Below are 16,402 nucleotides of genomic sequence, written 5' to 3' on the forward strand. Positions count from 1 at the left end.
AAAGGACAGCAGCAGTCGGCTGCAACAACATCAATCTTTTATGGACGCATGAGCGGTGCTTTAATGTTCTACAGAAGAGTATTAGGGCCAGGCAGGAGAAAAATAAAAATAATATCTTAGAGGAGAAGATTTTTTTTTTCATTATGCAATTCGAGAAAAAAGTCGAGAAAAAAGTCGAAATGTCGAGATTAATGTTGAAGTACAATTTCGAGAAAAAAGTCAAAATGTTGTGAATAAAGTTGAAATGTTGAGAAAAAAGGGCGAAATTTCAACTTTATTGACGAAATTTCGACTTTATTCTTGAAATTGTATTTCAACATTGATCCTGACATTTCGACTTTTTTCTCTAAATTGTATTTCAACATTAATCTTGACATTTCGACTTTTTACTCCAAGTGCACAATAAAAAAAAAATATCTTCCCCTCTCAGATATTTTTTCTCCTGCCTGGCCCTAATACTCTTCCGTAAATGTTCTCATCTAACTCTGGCCAAGAAAAAAAAAAATTCCTCCAAAGCATAAATGATTCTTTTGGCCAAAATGCAAAATAAACCCACATGTCCAACATTTAAGTGCCTCAACACCATAAAACCATGCGTATCAAACCTCTACTTTATCAGGGTAAATCTGCTCACCAGAAGATTTCACTTCCTGCATCTTATCAAACTTGCGCTCCAATTCAATTGCAGTGAAAGAGTTCTGCAAAAAAAAATACTGAATATTCTGCCCTTTTCAAATAAGAAAGACACAAGATTAATGACTTTACTCATCTGCTTCAGGGAAAGGCCTGAAGTTACAAAAACAACCTGCGGTCTATAATGAGATGGTAAGGAGCGTAAACGGTCATTAGGGATTAAAATAACGTGAATTGAAGCAGTTTTCAGTGAGAAGAGATTATGTGTGTTTGCAGCAATATTGCGATTTAAGTTAGCCTCAACCTCCAAAGTAAACCTTTAGCCCTGACAAGTTCAAAAAAAAAAGAAAGAAAGCTATTTCACATAAGTGATGCTGTGTATCGGGTCTCTACAGAAAACCAAAGAAATTTTAACTTTGCAAGTAAAGAAAAAGGTTTATAAGACTGAGATCTCCTTCCAGTTTTAAGTTTCGATCAGTTTAAGTTCCCAGCCTTTGTTTCCATAAACATTGAAAAGTACTTCGATTTTGATAATTGGATAAACTAGGAAGCAGAGGCCATAAACTCTTCCTTTTGCATCTTTTGACAGCAGTTTGTGTAATATTCAGTAGTCGACTTGCACGGACAAAGTGTGCCGCCCAAAGGGAGATCCATCTTAACAAAACCGCCCTTTTTTAATTCACTTTTTGTAATCATGCCAAGTTAAAATCATCTCTAGTTTCCTGTAGGGAATCTATCCACACTGTCACTTAAGTGGAATGACACAGAGTCAATTTATTTCGACAAAGATCGATGGCACCAAGCATTAATGACCATTTTGTTGCAAACATATTTTCTTCTCACACAAAACTGTTTTGACTTATGATGTTCTGGTTTACACTCCTCACCATCTGATAATAGACCTAGTATTGCTTTAAATGTGGAGTATTCCTTTAAGCATGGCATTTAGCCATTAAACACATTATTGTTAGAGAGGCCATGTTTTCTGATTTATCTATAGCGTTAGTGTGACGAGTATTTCTACAATACTTTTCAGGACTTAACAAATACTTTTTTTCTTTTCTAAAATCATCTTTAGGGTGTACCGTATTATAGTATTTGCAGAAAAGGAAAACATATTTAGAGTAAAGCGTTGGATGAAATTCTTCACGCATCACTGCATCATTAACAAACTGGTCAATGTTACTTATTCACGGTGAATTCATCTTTGAGCATTATTTTAGTTATATGCAGCAGTAACAGGAAATGTAGCAGGTGTATCTGTGTTTGTACCAATCTCCTGCCTGGTGCTTGCAACTCCGACGCCGTACGCCATGGTGATCTCCGCTGCAGCGTCAGCACACAGACCCGTATTCTCAGCGAAGCCGAGGTAATTATACGAGCCCAAGTTAATCACATCCTTCCCTACTCGACCTGTATAACTAGAGAAGAGAAAAGATAAACAAATCAATCAGGGAGAGGAAGGAAAAGATTTGGCAGTCTATTATCATTAAAGTACCGATTGACACAGATAACCAACAAGGAGTAACTTGATGCAGTTGGGCCTTTTTATTCCACTTCAGTGTGGTCTTTCCAACCTGTGCTCTCCTACCCAACATTTTTTTTCTTTGTCTGCTTAGTTGCAGTGCAAAAGGCCCAATTCACACGACATCCCCATAATACTGAACACCTTCCACTGCAGCCGTCACACAGGCTTCATCAAGGCCGAGTCATGACAGCAGGTTGAGCTGATGCCCATCCTAGCTTTGGGTCGTCACATGGTATATAACACATGTACAAACAGCACATGACAGCAATGAAGAAGAATGAAGAGCATCTGTTCAGGGTGTGAGCATTCATGAAGATAGATCTGGGTCATTTGGATTTGTTTGCAGTTTAGAAAAGACCTGATTTGCATTTCAAATGATCTGCATTCAACCTCCAGAATCTGTGACTACGTTTACATGCAGGCAAAAGTCGGGTTAAAGTCAATTACTGAAACATTGGGAATAATCTGTTAACATGCGTGAGCATACAGGGTTATCCCTGTATACATGGTCATTGTAATCATTTGGGATGTCTGGATCAAAACAGCGACGCACAGAGAACGTCATGACGCAATTCCCGTCATTTCCGCTTCTTCTTCCTGTATCTAAATCCAAATCAACAACAATAACAGCAGCACGGCGGATAATGAACTTTGGTGCTGGTACTGACCCACCACCAGGACTTAACACTATTCCTCGTCGCCTTCTTCATTAATGGAAGGCAAGAACGTGAAGAAATGGCAAATGGAGCTGGAGCTGGAGCTGTGCCATCCATATCCATGCTACCCGTTTCCACCAGAGCACCCCGGACACTTTGGATGAAGGTGCAGTCAGGACTGGTGGGAACGGGTCGTAATGATGGAGTTCACCGACGCCGACTGGCGTGAGAATTTCCTTATGTCGCTTCCTGGACTCAAAAGACCAAGATTCCTTGTGAAAAGAACATGCGCATAAAAGAAATTCATGTTCCTTTTGATGGGGATATCCCGTTAGGCGTTTACATGACCAAATATTCGTGTAAGAAAAGGAGTAACTCAGGGGTCATATTCGGGTTTTTAAAAACCGGAATATGAGAAAATTCCAGTTATTCAAAGGTGTTGGTGTTTACATGGCCGTGCGCAACACCTGGTTATTGCTAATATTCCGGTTAGAAATGGGTTATTGACTGCATGTAAACATAGTCTGTGTATTTCTTTTCTTTTTTTTTTTAAAAAAAAGGACAGAAATATGGAATATTTGATGGAGAAAAACATGCGCATTAATGTGTGTGCATGCCCCGCACAGTTGCAACAAGCAAGGAACAACTGTGACTTTTTTCACTGTGATGGACAGTCTTGTGCATAAATACACGACAAATAGTTATTTACGGCAATATTACAGTCAAAAATACCATACTTAACCTTTAAGACATTATTTAAACCATGGCATGAAAAACAATTTTTTTCCAGCACAAAATATGAGCTTTGGAGAAGGGGCGTAAGCAAAATGACCATAGTGAAACAACTAATGAAAATGTGTTCCTTTTAAAATAAAATCTATAAATCTGAATGTTTATTTGAAAGTTTCATAAATCCAACATCATTTTTAATCATTAACACATTATAAATGTATTTTACCTCTATTAAATACTTGATCAATAACTTAATAACCTTGATTTGTGATTAAGTTGAATATGACAATTATACTATATTTATAGGCCTGTGGGATGTTAATATTAGCCACTTTCCCATAAAAACACACTTTCCAGCTGTGCATTCATAGGGATGCCATGAAGGCATAATATTCCCTCCCTAGTGGGCGCTTTTGCAAAGCCTTACAGTGCTCTGCAATCCAGAGATGCTCCCTTTCCTCTACTTTTCAGAGCATAGTCAGCAGCGACCTCCAACCATTAATGGCTGCTCTATTTAGTTGATGCTGAAGGGAAATGGAAAAAACCAAATAAAAAAAAGATTCTATCTCATTATTCCCACGGTACACATAGCGCATTCACGATTGCCCAGATCTCAAACCAATCTTCAGAGAAATAGCAGTACTTTATTTTATCTGCGAGTTGGTATGCAATAAGTAAACTTGCCTCCAACTTGTTAGTTTCCTTTTACATACAACCTCATTACATCGAACTGTCTTTGGCAATGCTGCAACTGCTCTGGCCAGCAATAAGGGCATGTACTCCAGTACAGTTTTGCTATTTAACTTTACTCTGTCTTTTGTTGCTAATTTGTCATTTAGCTTGGCATTAGGCATGACATGTTTTTTCCTCCCTTTGTTAACAAGGTGTCTAAATACCTTGTGATTATCTTACAGGTAACAAGTTGCACTCTTCAATACAATGTCTTTCTCACTCAAAAGTCCAGTTGTAGTCGTGGGAAACCCGTTCCATGAGGTCCATCTTGGCACCTGGGACGCTGCATATGGGCCTATTCCAGTTGTCTCTTATCCGCATGTAAAGGTTCCTGGTGTAGAAGTTCTCAAAGTCCTGGTATAGTGGGACAAAGTCCTACAACAGGGCGAAAAACAGAGAACAACATCAAAAAAAAGGGGAGCGTGAAAGATAATTACATGACCTGAACGGCAGGGTATGGAGAAATTCCACATCAGATCACCAGTGTCTCTATTTACACAGCATGAAATTACAGGAAATCCATGTTACTCCTGCTTTTGCAAAGCTCAGCAGGGAAAATATACTCTTCCATTATAAACATGTAAATACACCAGCCAGTCCATTTTCCTTGGTTCTTAGAGGAAACATCCACTTGATATCCCCGAGGTGATTTAATGACTTCCCCATATCAAGTAAACCAGCTTCCTTTTCTCAGCGTACTTAAATCAGAGGCTTTCCCCATCACAGATAACATAACAAGCTGAAAACAATGTCAGTGGACAAGGATATTATACATGTACTCCACCGCTGAGGAAAAGAGAGAATCATTCTCTCCAATGGAAATATCATTACAAGTTTATGTTGAACAAGGGAATGCTTTGGCTCATTCGTCTTCCTCTACATATATAAAACACTGAAGCTTTCAGTAACACCGTTTAAAATGTTTTACACGAGCCTGAATAATAGCCTTTTGGGTTTCAAACGGGTGTTTTGCGTTGTGTAAATATCCCCTTTGGTTCAATGTGGTTGACAAGACGAAGTTTTATGTTTTTACTTTCAGAATCCTAAGAATGGTGGATCACATAAAACTGTATGGGTGACCATTACTAAAACGCATAGCAATGTAAATAGATTGTGCAAGAAGTAGCTACATGACACCAAAAAAGGAAAGGTTGATGGGGCAGTTCAGCAGTTGACAGACCAATCATGGGGCATTAAGCTCTTGCAACACAGCTTTAAAATACTAGGACTAGGTCCTGGCGGTGGTAGCTATCAGAAAGGACATAAGAACAAAAGTAAGTACAGGGTATGATCATGAAGTTTAACAGCCATATTTGTGGTTGGTTTAAAAAGGAACTAACTGTTGTAGTTAAATTTGCTGCTGTCATCGAACGAGGATCGTCAACTCTCCCGGGATCAGTTTACTACAGAGTGTAAAAGTGGCAGGGATGAGGATCGGCACCAACAAACAAAATGCCCTCTCCTGGTTGGGAGTGAGATACCGCCTCGAGGCAACATGTGAAGCTGGGAAAACATATCCCTGACCCTCGGACCATCAGCACTAGGGGTGGGTATTGGGAAGGACCTCACGATACGATACGCATCACGATACTTGAGCCACGATACGATACACATTGCGATATCCCGATTATGCGATATCCCGATTATTATATTCTACATAGTTCCCCGAAAAATGTAAAAATGCATTACACATCTTAAAACCCAAGTTGTATATATGTACATCAGATGATAGTGATGGATCTTAAAATCCGAGTTGCACGTTCATCAGATTATAGTGACAATTCATGGGACAAACTGAGTCAAAACAATGTTTTATTATAACTATACAAGCTAAAGTTACAACATATTTGTATATGTTTTTCATATTATTTACATCATATGAAATTAACATTAAATTTAGTATGAGGTTGCTTTAATTATGTGGCAAATGATAATAAACACAAGAAAGATGGGTACTAAAACCAAGGACAGGCACAGTGATCAGTCAGTATAGATATAAATCCATAAATAAATAAACCTCTGTCCATTATTTTTCATTTTTTAAGGACAGGCAATTGTGTTATATAAAAAATAAATTATAAAATGAAATAAAACGTGAAATAAAACCTGAGCTCAGTGCAGGGCCCTCCCAGGGTTGGTAGAGAGTGGCAATGCCCAGGACTGTCACTTAGGTAGGAGCACTGGGTGATAGAATGGGAAAAAGATCGGGGATAAAAAAAAAGAAATAAAAAAAAAAATTAAAAATTAAAAAAAAAAAAAAGAAAAAAAAGAATCGATATTCAAATTTTGAATATCGATATTGAATCTGGAAAAGTATCGCGATATATTGCCATATCAATATTTTTGCCCACCCCTAATCAGCACCGGATCCCCTCAAGGCTGCGTTCTCTCTCCTCTACTCTTCTCCCTGTACACCAACAGCTGCACCTCCAGTCATCAGTCCGTCAAGCTCCTGAAGTTTGCGGATGACACCACCCTCATTGGACTCATCTCTGATGGTGATGAGTCCGCCTACAGGTGGGAGGTCGACCAGCTGGTGACCTGGTGCGGTCAGAACAATCTAGAGCTCAACGCTCTAAAGACAGTGGAGATGATTGTGGACTACAGGAGGAACGCAGCCCCACCTGCCCCCATCAGCCTGTGTGACTCCCCAGCAGACACTGTGGAGTCCCACCGCTTCTTGGGGACCATCATCACCCAGGACCTCAAGTGGGAGCTGAACATCACCTCCCTCACCAAAAAAGCTCAGCAGAGGATGTACTTCCTGCGGCAGCTGAAGAAGTTCAACCTGCCAAAGAAAATGATGGTGCAGTTCTACACGGCCATCATTGAGTCCATCCTCACCTCCTCCATCACCATCTGGTACGCTGCTGCCACTGTAAAGGACAGGAGCAGCTTCAGCGTATCATCCGCTCTGCAGAGAAGGTGATTGGCTGCAATCTCCCATCTCTACAGGACCTGCAGCCTCCAGGACCCTGAAGCGTGCAGGAAGGATTGCAGCAGACCCCTCCAACCCCGGACACAAACTGTTCCAGACTCTTCCCTCTGGCAGGAGGCTGCGGTCCATCAGGACCAAAACCTCACGCCATAAAAACAGTTTCTTCCCGACTGCAGCTGTCCTCATCAACAAGGCCCCGGACCCCCCTCTCCCACAGAGTGTCCCCCCACCCCACTTCTGACCTTATGCGTCACATTAACGCACATCCTAGGTCACTCACCTCTGTACAGACTCATTACTCCGGCACTTTAAAATCAACATGTTGTACATTTTTTCTTTTAATATTATTTGTTCTTTTGTATTGCACCAATCACCAAAACAAATTAATTGTGTGTGTTAAACTACTTGGCAATAAACTTCTTTCTGATTCTGAGTAGGAGAGTTTAAACATCTTGGGATCTTGTTCACGTTTCAGGGAAGGAGGACGAGACCGACATGCAGATGGGTGCAGCGTCTGCAGAGGTGTGGACTCTGTACGTCTTGTGCATGTTGTAGTGAGGAGAGAGTTGTCTTGAAAGGCAAAACTTCCAGTGGTTGATCCATGTTCTTACCCTCATGTATGATCATGAATTGTGGGTATTGGCCGAAAGAATGAGACTGAAAACAAGCTGCTGTAATGAGTTTCATCCGTAAGGTTTCTGGAGTCTCCCTTAGAGACAGAGAGAGAATCTCTGCTATTCGGGAGGAAATGGGCATGGAATCGCTGCTCCTCTGCATCAACATCAGCGCGGTGGTTCAGGCATCATGTTAGGATGCCTCTCAAGGGAGGTGTTTTGTACATGTCCAATTGTGAGAAGGCCCTGATGCATACTCCATTCAAACTGGAGATATTATATTCCACAAATGGCCTGGGGAGACCATAGTGTCCTGGAGCAAAAGCTGGAAGCGGTAGTGAGGGAGAGGAAGTGTAGCCCTCTCCTCCTAAGCTGCTGTCCTTGCGACCCAAACACAGAAAGGCATGAGTTAACATGTGTTTTTGTATGAACCACAGCAGCAGTAGGCCTGTTCTCTGCTGGATGGGAGCTACTGGCCACACAGTGGTCCATGTAGTTATGCACTGAAAGCTACAGGGAGAATACATTTTGATTCAAATACTTTCACTTGCATGCATTCATTTAATGAGCAAAAAACAAGTAGTCATACCCAAGCCATTGCAAGGCTAGACATCCAGTTGGGACCAATATGTTCTGTGATTGCAACGGGAAACAAGCATCAGTTTCAAATGCACAAATCTGCCTCTCTTCAAATCTCTTTAAAGTCGATGAATCTGAATATAAAATAGAAGTAAATTGCAAAAAGAGTTGCCCCTGTATAAGTAATATAAATCTTAATGTGCCAGCTCACGTTGGCTCCCGCGAGATAAAAGAAAAGACAGCATTTTGAATATTTTGAAGTATTATCAGTTACTGTATGGCAGTTTATCAAGACAAACTATTGGGGGAAAAATAGCAGATGTGTCAGGCAAAAGGCAAAAATAGAAATTAATATGTAAGAGGAGACAAACATTACCAGCTATCTGTTTTAAGCCAATAAGAATGCCCAACAGGTTTAGCTTTTCATTGATTTGTTGATAGATTTTTGTACACCCCATTGAATTTTTGACATCCATCCATTTTCTTCCGCTTATCCGGAACCGGGTCGCGGGGGCAGCAGCCTCAACAGAGATGCCCAGACTTTCTTCACCCCAGACACTTCCTCCAGCTCTTCTGAGGGGAGTCTAAGATGTTCCCAGGCCAGCCGAGAGACAGTCTCTCCAGCGTGTCCTGGGTCTTCCCCAGGGTCTGCTCCCGGAGGGACATGCCTGGAACATCTCCCTAGGGAGGAGGGACATGCCTGGAACACCTCCCTAGGGAGGCGTCCAGGAGGATCCGATACAGATGCCCAAGCCACCTCAGCTGACTCCTCTCAATGTGGAGGAGTAGCGGCTCGACTCCGAGCTCCTCCCGGGTGACTGAACTCCTCACCCTATCTCTAAGGGAGCGTCCAGCCACCCTGCGGAGGAAACTCATCTCGGCCGCTTGTATCCGCGATCTTGTCCTTTCGGTCACTACCCAAAGTTCATGACCATAGGTGAGGGTGGGAGCGTAGATTGACCGGTAAATTGAGAGCCTCGCCTTTCGACTACATAACTGCGGACGCTGCACCGATCCGTCTGTCAATCTCACGCTCCATCTTTCCCTCACTCGTGAACAAGATCCCGAGATACTTGAACTCCTCCACCTGAGGCAGGACTTCTCCACCCACCCAGAGAAGGCACGCCACCCTTTCCCGATGGAGAACCATGGCCTCGGTTTTGGAGGTGCTGATTCTCAACCCTGCCACGTTGCATTCGGCCTCAAACCGCCCCAGCACATGCTGGAGGTCCCGGTCTGATGAAGCCAACAGGACAACATCATCCGCAAAAAGCAGAGATGAAATCCTGTGGTTCCCAAACCGGATCCCCTCCGGCCCCTGGCTGCGCCTAGAAATCCTGTCCATAAAAATTATGAACAAGACCGGTGACAAAGGGCAGCCCTGCCGGAGTCCAACATGCACCGGGAACAAGTCTGATCTACTGCCGGCAATGCGAACCAGACTCCTGCTCCGATCATATAGAGACCGGACACCCCTTTATAGAGGGCCCCGGACCCCATACTCACCAACGAGGCACGAGGGACACGGTCAAATGCCTTCTCCAGATCCACAAAGCACATGTAGACTGGTTGGGCAAATTCCCATGAACCCTCAAGCACCCTGATGAGGGTGTAGAGCTGGTCCAGTGTCCCACGCCCGGGACGAAAACCGCATTTTTGATATTACACAAAAAAAATAGAGAAGCGAGCTTTAAGAAAACGTATGAGTCAAGGGAACATGAGCAAATAAAGAACCAATACATTCAGCAGAAATGTTACATAGGTTTTGGTGGAAGATGTGCTCTCTGAGGGCCCATGTAGTTTGTCCTTATACGTTTCTACCTCCACGTGCAACCGTGCATCCATGGTCTCTCTCTCTTTGTAAGTAACTCTTAAATATGTTCAATTAATAAGGTAACTGCTCCTGTATGCTTTTATTTGTTTTACCGGATTTCATGTTACATGCTTTTATTTTGGTACTCTTCGCCGGAAGTAACAATCGCGCATCTAAAAAGTAAGTCAATTGAACGCAGCTCTGAAGCAGGGTACGGAAAACAGACTGTGTTCTGCTGCTAAAAGCTGATCTAATGATTATTAAGCACCTAGCTGGAATTGGGAACAAGGTAAAGTGTTTAAAATGACCGCCAATCTAACAGTCATATAGGTTTTTATTTGTTTGTAAGAGCTAATTGCATTTATTTATCAATTTTTTCTAGCTCTTACGGTGTTTCCTGAAGGTGTTTCACGCTGTGTTCAATCAATAAGGATGACGGCTGAACATAAATAAAGTTCTCTTTGAGAAACATCAGTACACTTCACCATTGTCTGGCTGGGGTTCGCTACACTCTTACCTTTTGTTCCTCCCTCTCTCTGGCGATGTGGCACCTTTCAATCTTCCAGTGACGGAGAAAGTCGCGGAGGTAGCCAAAGATGGTAAGGATGCCATAGCCCATGTACGTGAGTACTGCCACCAGCATGGGCGTCTCTTCGAAAGATTCAATAAAGGGACGGTTGTACAAGCTGCCATGCCGTGACACTGTATGGACCTGTGCAAAAGAAAATGAAGAAAAACACAAGGTATTTAAGATAATACACAAACAAAAGGTTGTGAGTGTACCACACATACAAGTTATCTGAAAATCAGATTCAGACGACTTTATTGATCCCTTTGGGAGGTTCCCTCGGGGAAATTGACATCTCCATCTCACTCACACAGCACTGTCATTTACAAATCAAACACCCCAAAAACCAAACACCCATATAAAGATAAAAAGATAAAAATTAAAATAGAAATAAAAAAATAAATAAATAAAATAAAAAGTGCAGTGCCATAAATAGAATTATATGGATAAAAATAAATAACTGTTATATAAATAATAACCCCTTTATCCTTCTTTATGTCTGGTCCAAAGCAACATTGTAGCTCATGTTTTCTTACACAGGTTAATACAAGTGAAGTAATTAGTCTGTCTGGTGTAGACAGAAAAAAAAAATAAAGATCCATCGATATACACGTCTTGTATTAATCACATTACAGGTAGAAGCATCCCCTTTGCATCACAAGTGTTTTGATGATTAATAACCACCTTTAACCTTCCTCTTTAAATCACAAGATGGCCATTTAAGAGCAGACCATTATCCATTCATGCTGAAATATTACACCAGCATTATACGGCAGTTGTGAATGCACAATGATGCGTTCTTCGGGTGACATGCACATCAGCACACAGCCCCCGACCCCATATATCACACACCATAAACCCAGACCAGGGAAAACAGAAAAACAAGAACTAGTCTCAGTGATGACTGCATTGATGCTATGAAGTGAAGAAAATCAATTATGAGCTTTATAATCCGTCTGGTGGACTTAAACACATTAAACACACTATCAGCACATTATATGTGGTTTTAAATTGATTTCCATATAAAATGAAGCTACTGAAAACCTTAAACCCACTTCAGGAGCCTCAAAGGAATAGGCAGACATTTTCACTATTTAAGAACATTTTAATAGTCATACGTTGAAATTAAAAAGCAATACTATATAGAAAATAGAAGACAACCCAAGAGTAATGTAAAATTTCACAAAATGTAGGCTGAGTCCATTTCATTTTTAGTTAATTTTCTTCCCTATAGTCCAATCAGATTTTTTTTTTCTCCTGTTGCCATGGTTTGTTGATAACTTGGAGGGTAATAAACTCCAGTTCAAGCCTGCACTCAACTTACTTTCCAAGACGGTGGAAAGATGTTAATGAAAAATAAGGGAGGACCAGTCTGTCCTGATGTTGATGTCAGTACATTGAAATGAACATCCAAATGCCTGTAACTGCATCTCCATCTTGATAAGCAGAAAGGCAAAAGAGGAACTATTCGGAGGCATTTGCTGTTTCCATCGTGCTGGTTTCTGAACTCATGCCTGTTAGGCACCACATGTGACCAGTCATGCCTCTCTTTCTCAAATACTTTACAGAGTTGTAACACTGACGCGCATGAACTCTAATCATGCACAGATTCAATCCACAGGCACTCCCTTTTTAACCATTTCACAGAGCCAGTGCAGCAGAAGAAATTCACTCTTTTTGCTAACGCAAGTCATGTGTGATAACATCAATGCCATAATAAACAGTGCTGTGATTAACAAGTTCTTCATATAAAGTACAATCTGGAGACAAGTGGAATGATAATTCATAAATTCATTTTACATTAAAAAAAACTATCAAAAATGATATGTGCGCCTAAACATCAGTACGTGTATGAAAAACCATAAAATTACATCAAAGGGAAGCTGTTAATTGGAAGGGTTGTAGAGAGTGCAGTGAAGGGTAAACATTTTATGAGCCTCTTTGGAAAAAAAATCCCTGTTACAGTTCATGTATGCAGCCTCAACAAACTGCTTGAAATTAACAGGTGCTCTGACTCAGTTTGGACTGAATTAATAAGTACTCAAACATTTTTTTTCTCCCTCAAACATATACACAAACTTTGCAAAACAAAAATTCTGTCAAATTCTTGCTGGATTTGAAGCAGAGTAGTCAATATCGTAGGAAGGAGCATTAAAACTAATATCCTACCCTAAAAACTCAATTTAAGATATGAGGAAAAATGAAATTGACATCTTATCCTGTGTTTCATAAAACCAAAACTGAGGATGCAACCTGTAAACTTATTGATCCTTGGCAATGTAGCACAATGTCATCAGTTAAAAGTTGCTGGAATGGCACCAATTATAAAGCAAGTTGTTTGGAATTACAGTTTCTTTTAAAAACAGTTGGGCAGTCTTTCTCTCAGAGGGGGCATATCCCCCCCAAAAATTGACATAACGTTAATTTTAGTGTTTGAAATTACTACCATCTCAAATACTTTCATAAACACAATAATGTCAGCTTAGTTGGGGCGACAATAAGCTTGAAGTCTCATTCAATAAGCCATTGAAGCTCTACATGTTACTGCAAATTTCACATCTTGCTGCATTTTCTGCATCTCAGAAGTGGGTAACAAAATGCTGTAACATCAATCTTAAAAGCCACACTGCCCAGAAGAGAGGTCCAGCCAGGACTAGTGTTTTAACCTGCCCCTTAAAACCAGCTGTTCTAAACACAGCTGTTAAGACATGGTTGAAAAGGGCTCTTTAGAGTTTGTAGTGAAGTTTGTCTGTAATATTTTGACCATAACATGCCTCATACTCTTTCAGACCTGATGAAACGATGCCAATTTAAAATTTAAAAAAAATTCATAAAATAATTCTTCAAAATTGAGCACTGATGAGCAAACTCAAAACTTTCCTTCTCTAAAAGTGAGGGCAGCACGAGCTAATTAGTGAAGGGTTCGGAATAGATATGCAGCCAAATTAAAGATAATATGATGAAGACTGAGGAAATTAATTAGATCAGTTACTTGGGGGAGGATTTAGCATGAAAATGTAATCGGAACTCTTAAATACTGACATTGTGTCATGGAGATTCGATTTGCACGGAGCCATCAGAACTTAAACAACTTAAACTTACAAACACAAGGAAACTGGACCACATTAAACCGGTCATGAAATCACTCCACTGGCTTCCAGTGAGTCAAAGGATAGAGTTTAAAATCTTACTGCTGGTCTACAAAGCACTGAATCGTCTTGGACCAAAATCCATGCTTGATCTGAAGCTCCCAGACACTGAGGTTCATCTGGAGCTGGTTTGTTGTGGTTCCCAAGAACCAGAACCAAGCCAGGTGAGGCAGCGTTCAGTTATTCTGCTCCTCACCGGTGGAACAAACTTCCTGTAGATCTGAGGTCTGCTCCAACTGTAGATCCTTTAAATCAGGACTAAAAACATTACTGTTTACTGAAGCGTACTCTTAAAACAAATACTTACCTGCTGTACTCTACTGCCTTTACTTTTATCAGCTTGTGCTTTTTATTATTTTACCTCTTTTCTTATCATTTTATTTCATTTATTTGGTATTTAAGCGTACTCTTAAATTAAATACTTTCTGAAAACCGTGAATGAGATGTGTACCTGCGGTACTCTACTGCCCTTAGTTTTCAGCAGCTTGTGCTTTTTATCATTTTACCTTCTTTTCTCATAATTTTATTTCATTTTATTTGTTATTTACTGTCTAGTTATGTCTTGCCGCTTTTAATGTTGATGTAAAGCACTTTGAATTACCTTGTGTTGAATTGTGCTATACAAATTATATTATATCTGTATGTATGCATATATATATATATATATATATATATATATATATACACACAGACACACGTGTGTGTGTGTGTGTGTGTGTGTGTGTGTGTGTGTGTGTGTGTGTGTGTGTGTGTGTGTGTGTGTGTGTGTGTAAGTAGATATAGATATAGAGCAGATGCAGTTAATAGAGACAGTATAGTGTAAATAAGTATATTTATATACATATTTATATGGGCATGTGTGTACAAATATATAGAAATATTTAACTATGTGTACGTATGTATGTATGTGTGTGAGTATTTATACAGTGTATATATATATATATATATAATATATATAATATATAATTAAATATATTAAATATATAATGATATATAATAATAATAATAATAATAATAATAATAATAATAATAATAATAATAATCATACTGTTATTTAGCAGTGTGAGTATAATATAATATGTGTACAAATATATAGAAATATTCAACTATATGTGTGTGTATGTATAGGTATGTGTGTGAGTATAATTACAGTATATATTAATAATAATAAGAAGAAAAATACTGTTATTTAGCAGTGTGAGTACAGTGTGTGAGTATTTATAAATACAGGTTAAATGATTAGTGAATGGGGGTAGGATTAAATAAGTTTACACTTCTTCCTACTCAAGTGTTAAAGGATGAAATTCTTTGTTTTGTTTTCTTAACTTCTCTTGAAGTGTTGTTTTTTTACATGTACAAAAATAAAAATCAATTCAAATCAAAATAAACTTGCCTTGCCTTAAACTACGACGATGGCGATGTCTTCATCAGTCCTCATAAACACATCCAAACAGCTAAACTGGGACTTTACTAGAAATGAGACAATGGAGGTTTTCCCCGAGCACACCAACCTCTCCTCCCCGTGCCATCATCCCGGGCCTCCCCTCCTCTTCGTCCGGGTGGAACCGCGACCCGCCGCTGGAGCTCCGCACGAAGCCGTTCCTGCCGGCCTGCAGCCCGCTCCTCCCCCGCTGACAGGCTCCGGTCGCGGGGCTCTCGCTCATGGCTGGCCGGTGTTCTGCCAATCCTTGCTACCTGCCGAGAAATGCTACTCTGTGGTTCTGCGCATGCGCACAGTCGATTTTCAAAGTTTGATTGCCACCCCCATCATTTCTTGCACGATGTAAAATTAATAATAAGGGATGTTGTTGTATTTTGATCCTTCAGAATACACTACCCATGACATGAATTGCATTATACTTTGTGAACATTATACGATAAAGAGAGAAAAAAAAAAATTCTATGGCTTTATTTGATATTCATTCAGTCATTCGCCTTTATTTAACCAGGCAGGTCATTAATGCCGCGTTCCATTTGTCCTCGGAAGTGGGGATTTCCCAGTTCCCAGTCAGAATTTTCAACTGGAACGCCCCTCGAAGTGGGATTTCCCACTGGGAAAGTGGGAGAAGCTTCACCACCCCCGAGTTCACATTCCAAGATAGCTGCCCCGGTTGTAAAGAGTAGAAGAGAGCTCTGTAAAAATTCGTAGCACTTCATTCTAGTTTTGGTCACACTAAATCAGTCTTATACAAGTATTGTTCGGCATATATATGCTGCTATATATGCTGCTATATAGTGTAATTTACATCTACTTTGTAACTGGAAAGCTGATAACTCGGCTGTGACGTCATTCCCAGTTCCGAGTTCCGACTTCCCAGGTAAATGGAACGCAGCATAAGAACCATGGATCTATTGATAAGAACACATTCTTATTTACAATGACGGCCTGGCAAGCGACAAGGACTTGGGGGAAAAGGGAGTGGTTTAGGGAGTAAAACACAGTAAAATTGTAGCTCAACA

The 16,402-nt window shown here is 40.3% G+C and overlaps 1 protein-coding gene across 1 annotated transcript in view; it reads right to left on the reverse strand.

Moving 5' to 3' along the window:
- The window catches only part of LOC133462240 (serine palmitoyltransferase 2-like), a 36,946-nt gene extending 21,055 nt beyond the window's left edge, over window positions 1-15,891 (reverse strand). The window contains exons 1-4 of the mRNA XM_061743375.1: window positions 15,454-15,891; window positions 10,743-10,937; window positions 4,502-4,656; window positions 1,906-2,054 (exon numbers count right to left, since the gene is read on the reverse strand). Of these exons, the coding sequence (XP_061599359.1) occupies window positions 1,906-2,054; window positions 4,502-4,656; window positions 10,743-10,937; window positions 15,454-15,606 (652 nt within the window). The 5' untranslated portion in view covers window positions 15,607-15,891. The remainder of the gene's footprint in view (window positions 1-1,905; window positions 2,055-4,501; window positions 4,657-10,742; window positions 10,938-15,453) is intronic.
- Between the last annotated feature and the right edge of the window lie 511 nt (window positions 15,892-16,402).

Source organism: Cololabis saira, chromosome 16, assembly GCF_033807715.1.
Source record: "Cololabis saira isolate AMF1-May2022 chromosome 16, fColSai1.1, whole genome shotgun sequence".
Lineage (NCBI taxonomy): Eukaryota > Metazoa > Chordata > Actinopteri > Beloniformes > Belonidae > Cololabis > Cololabis saira.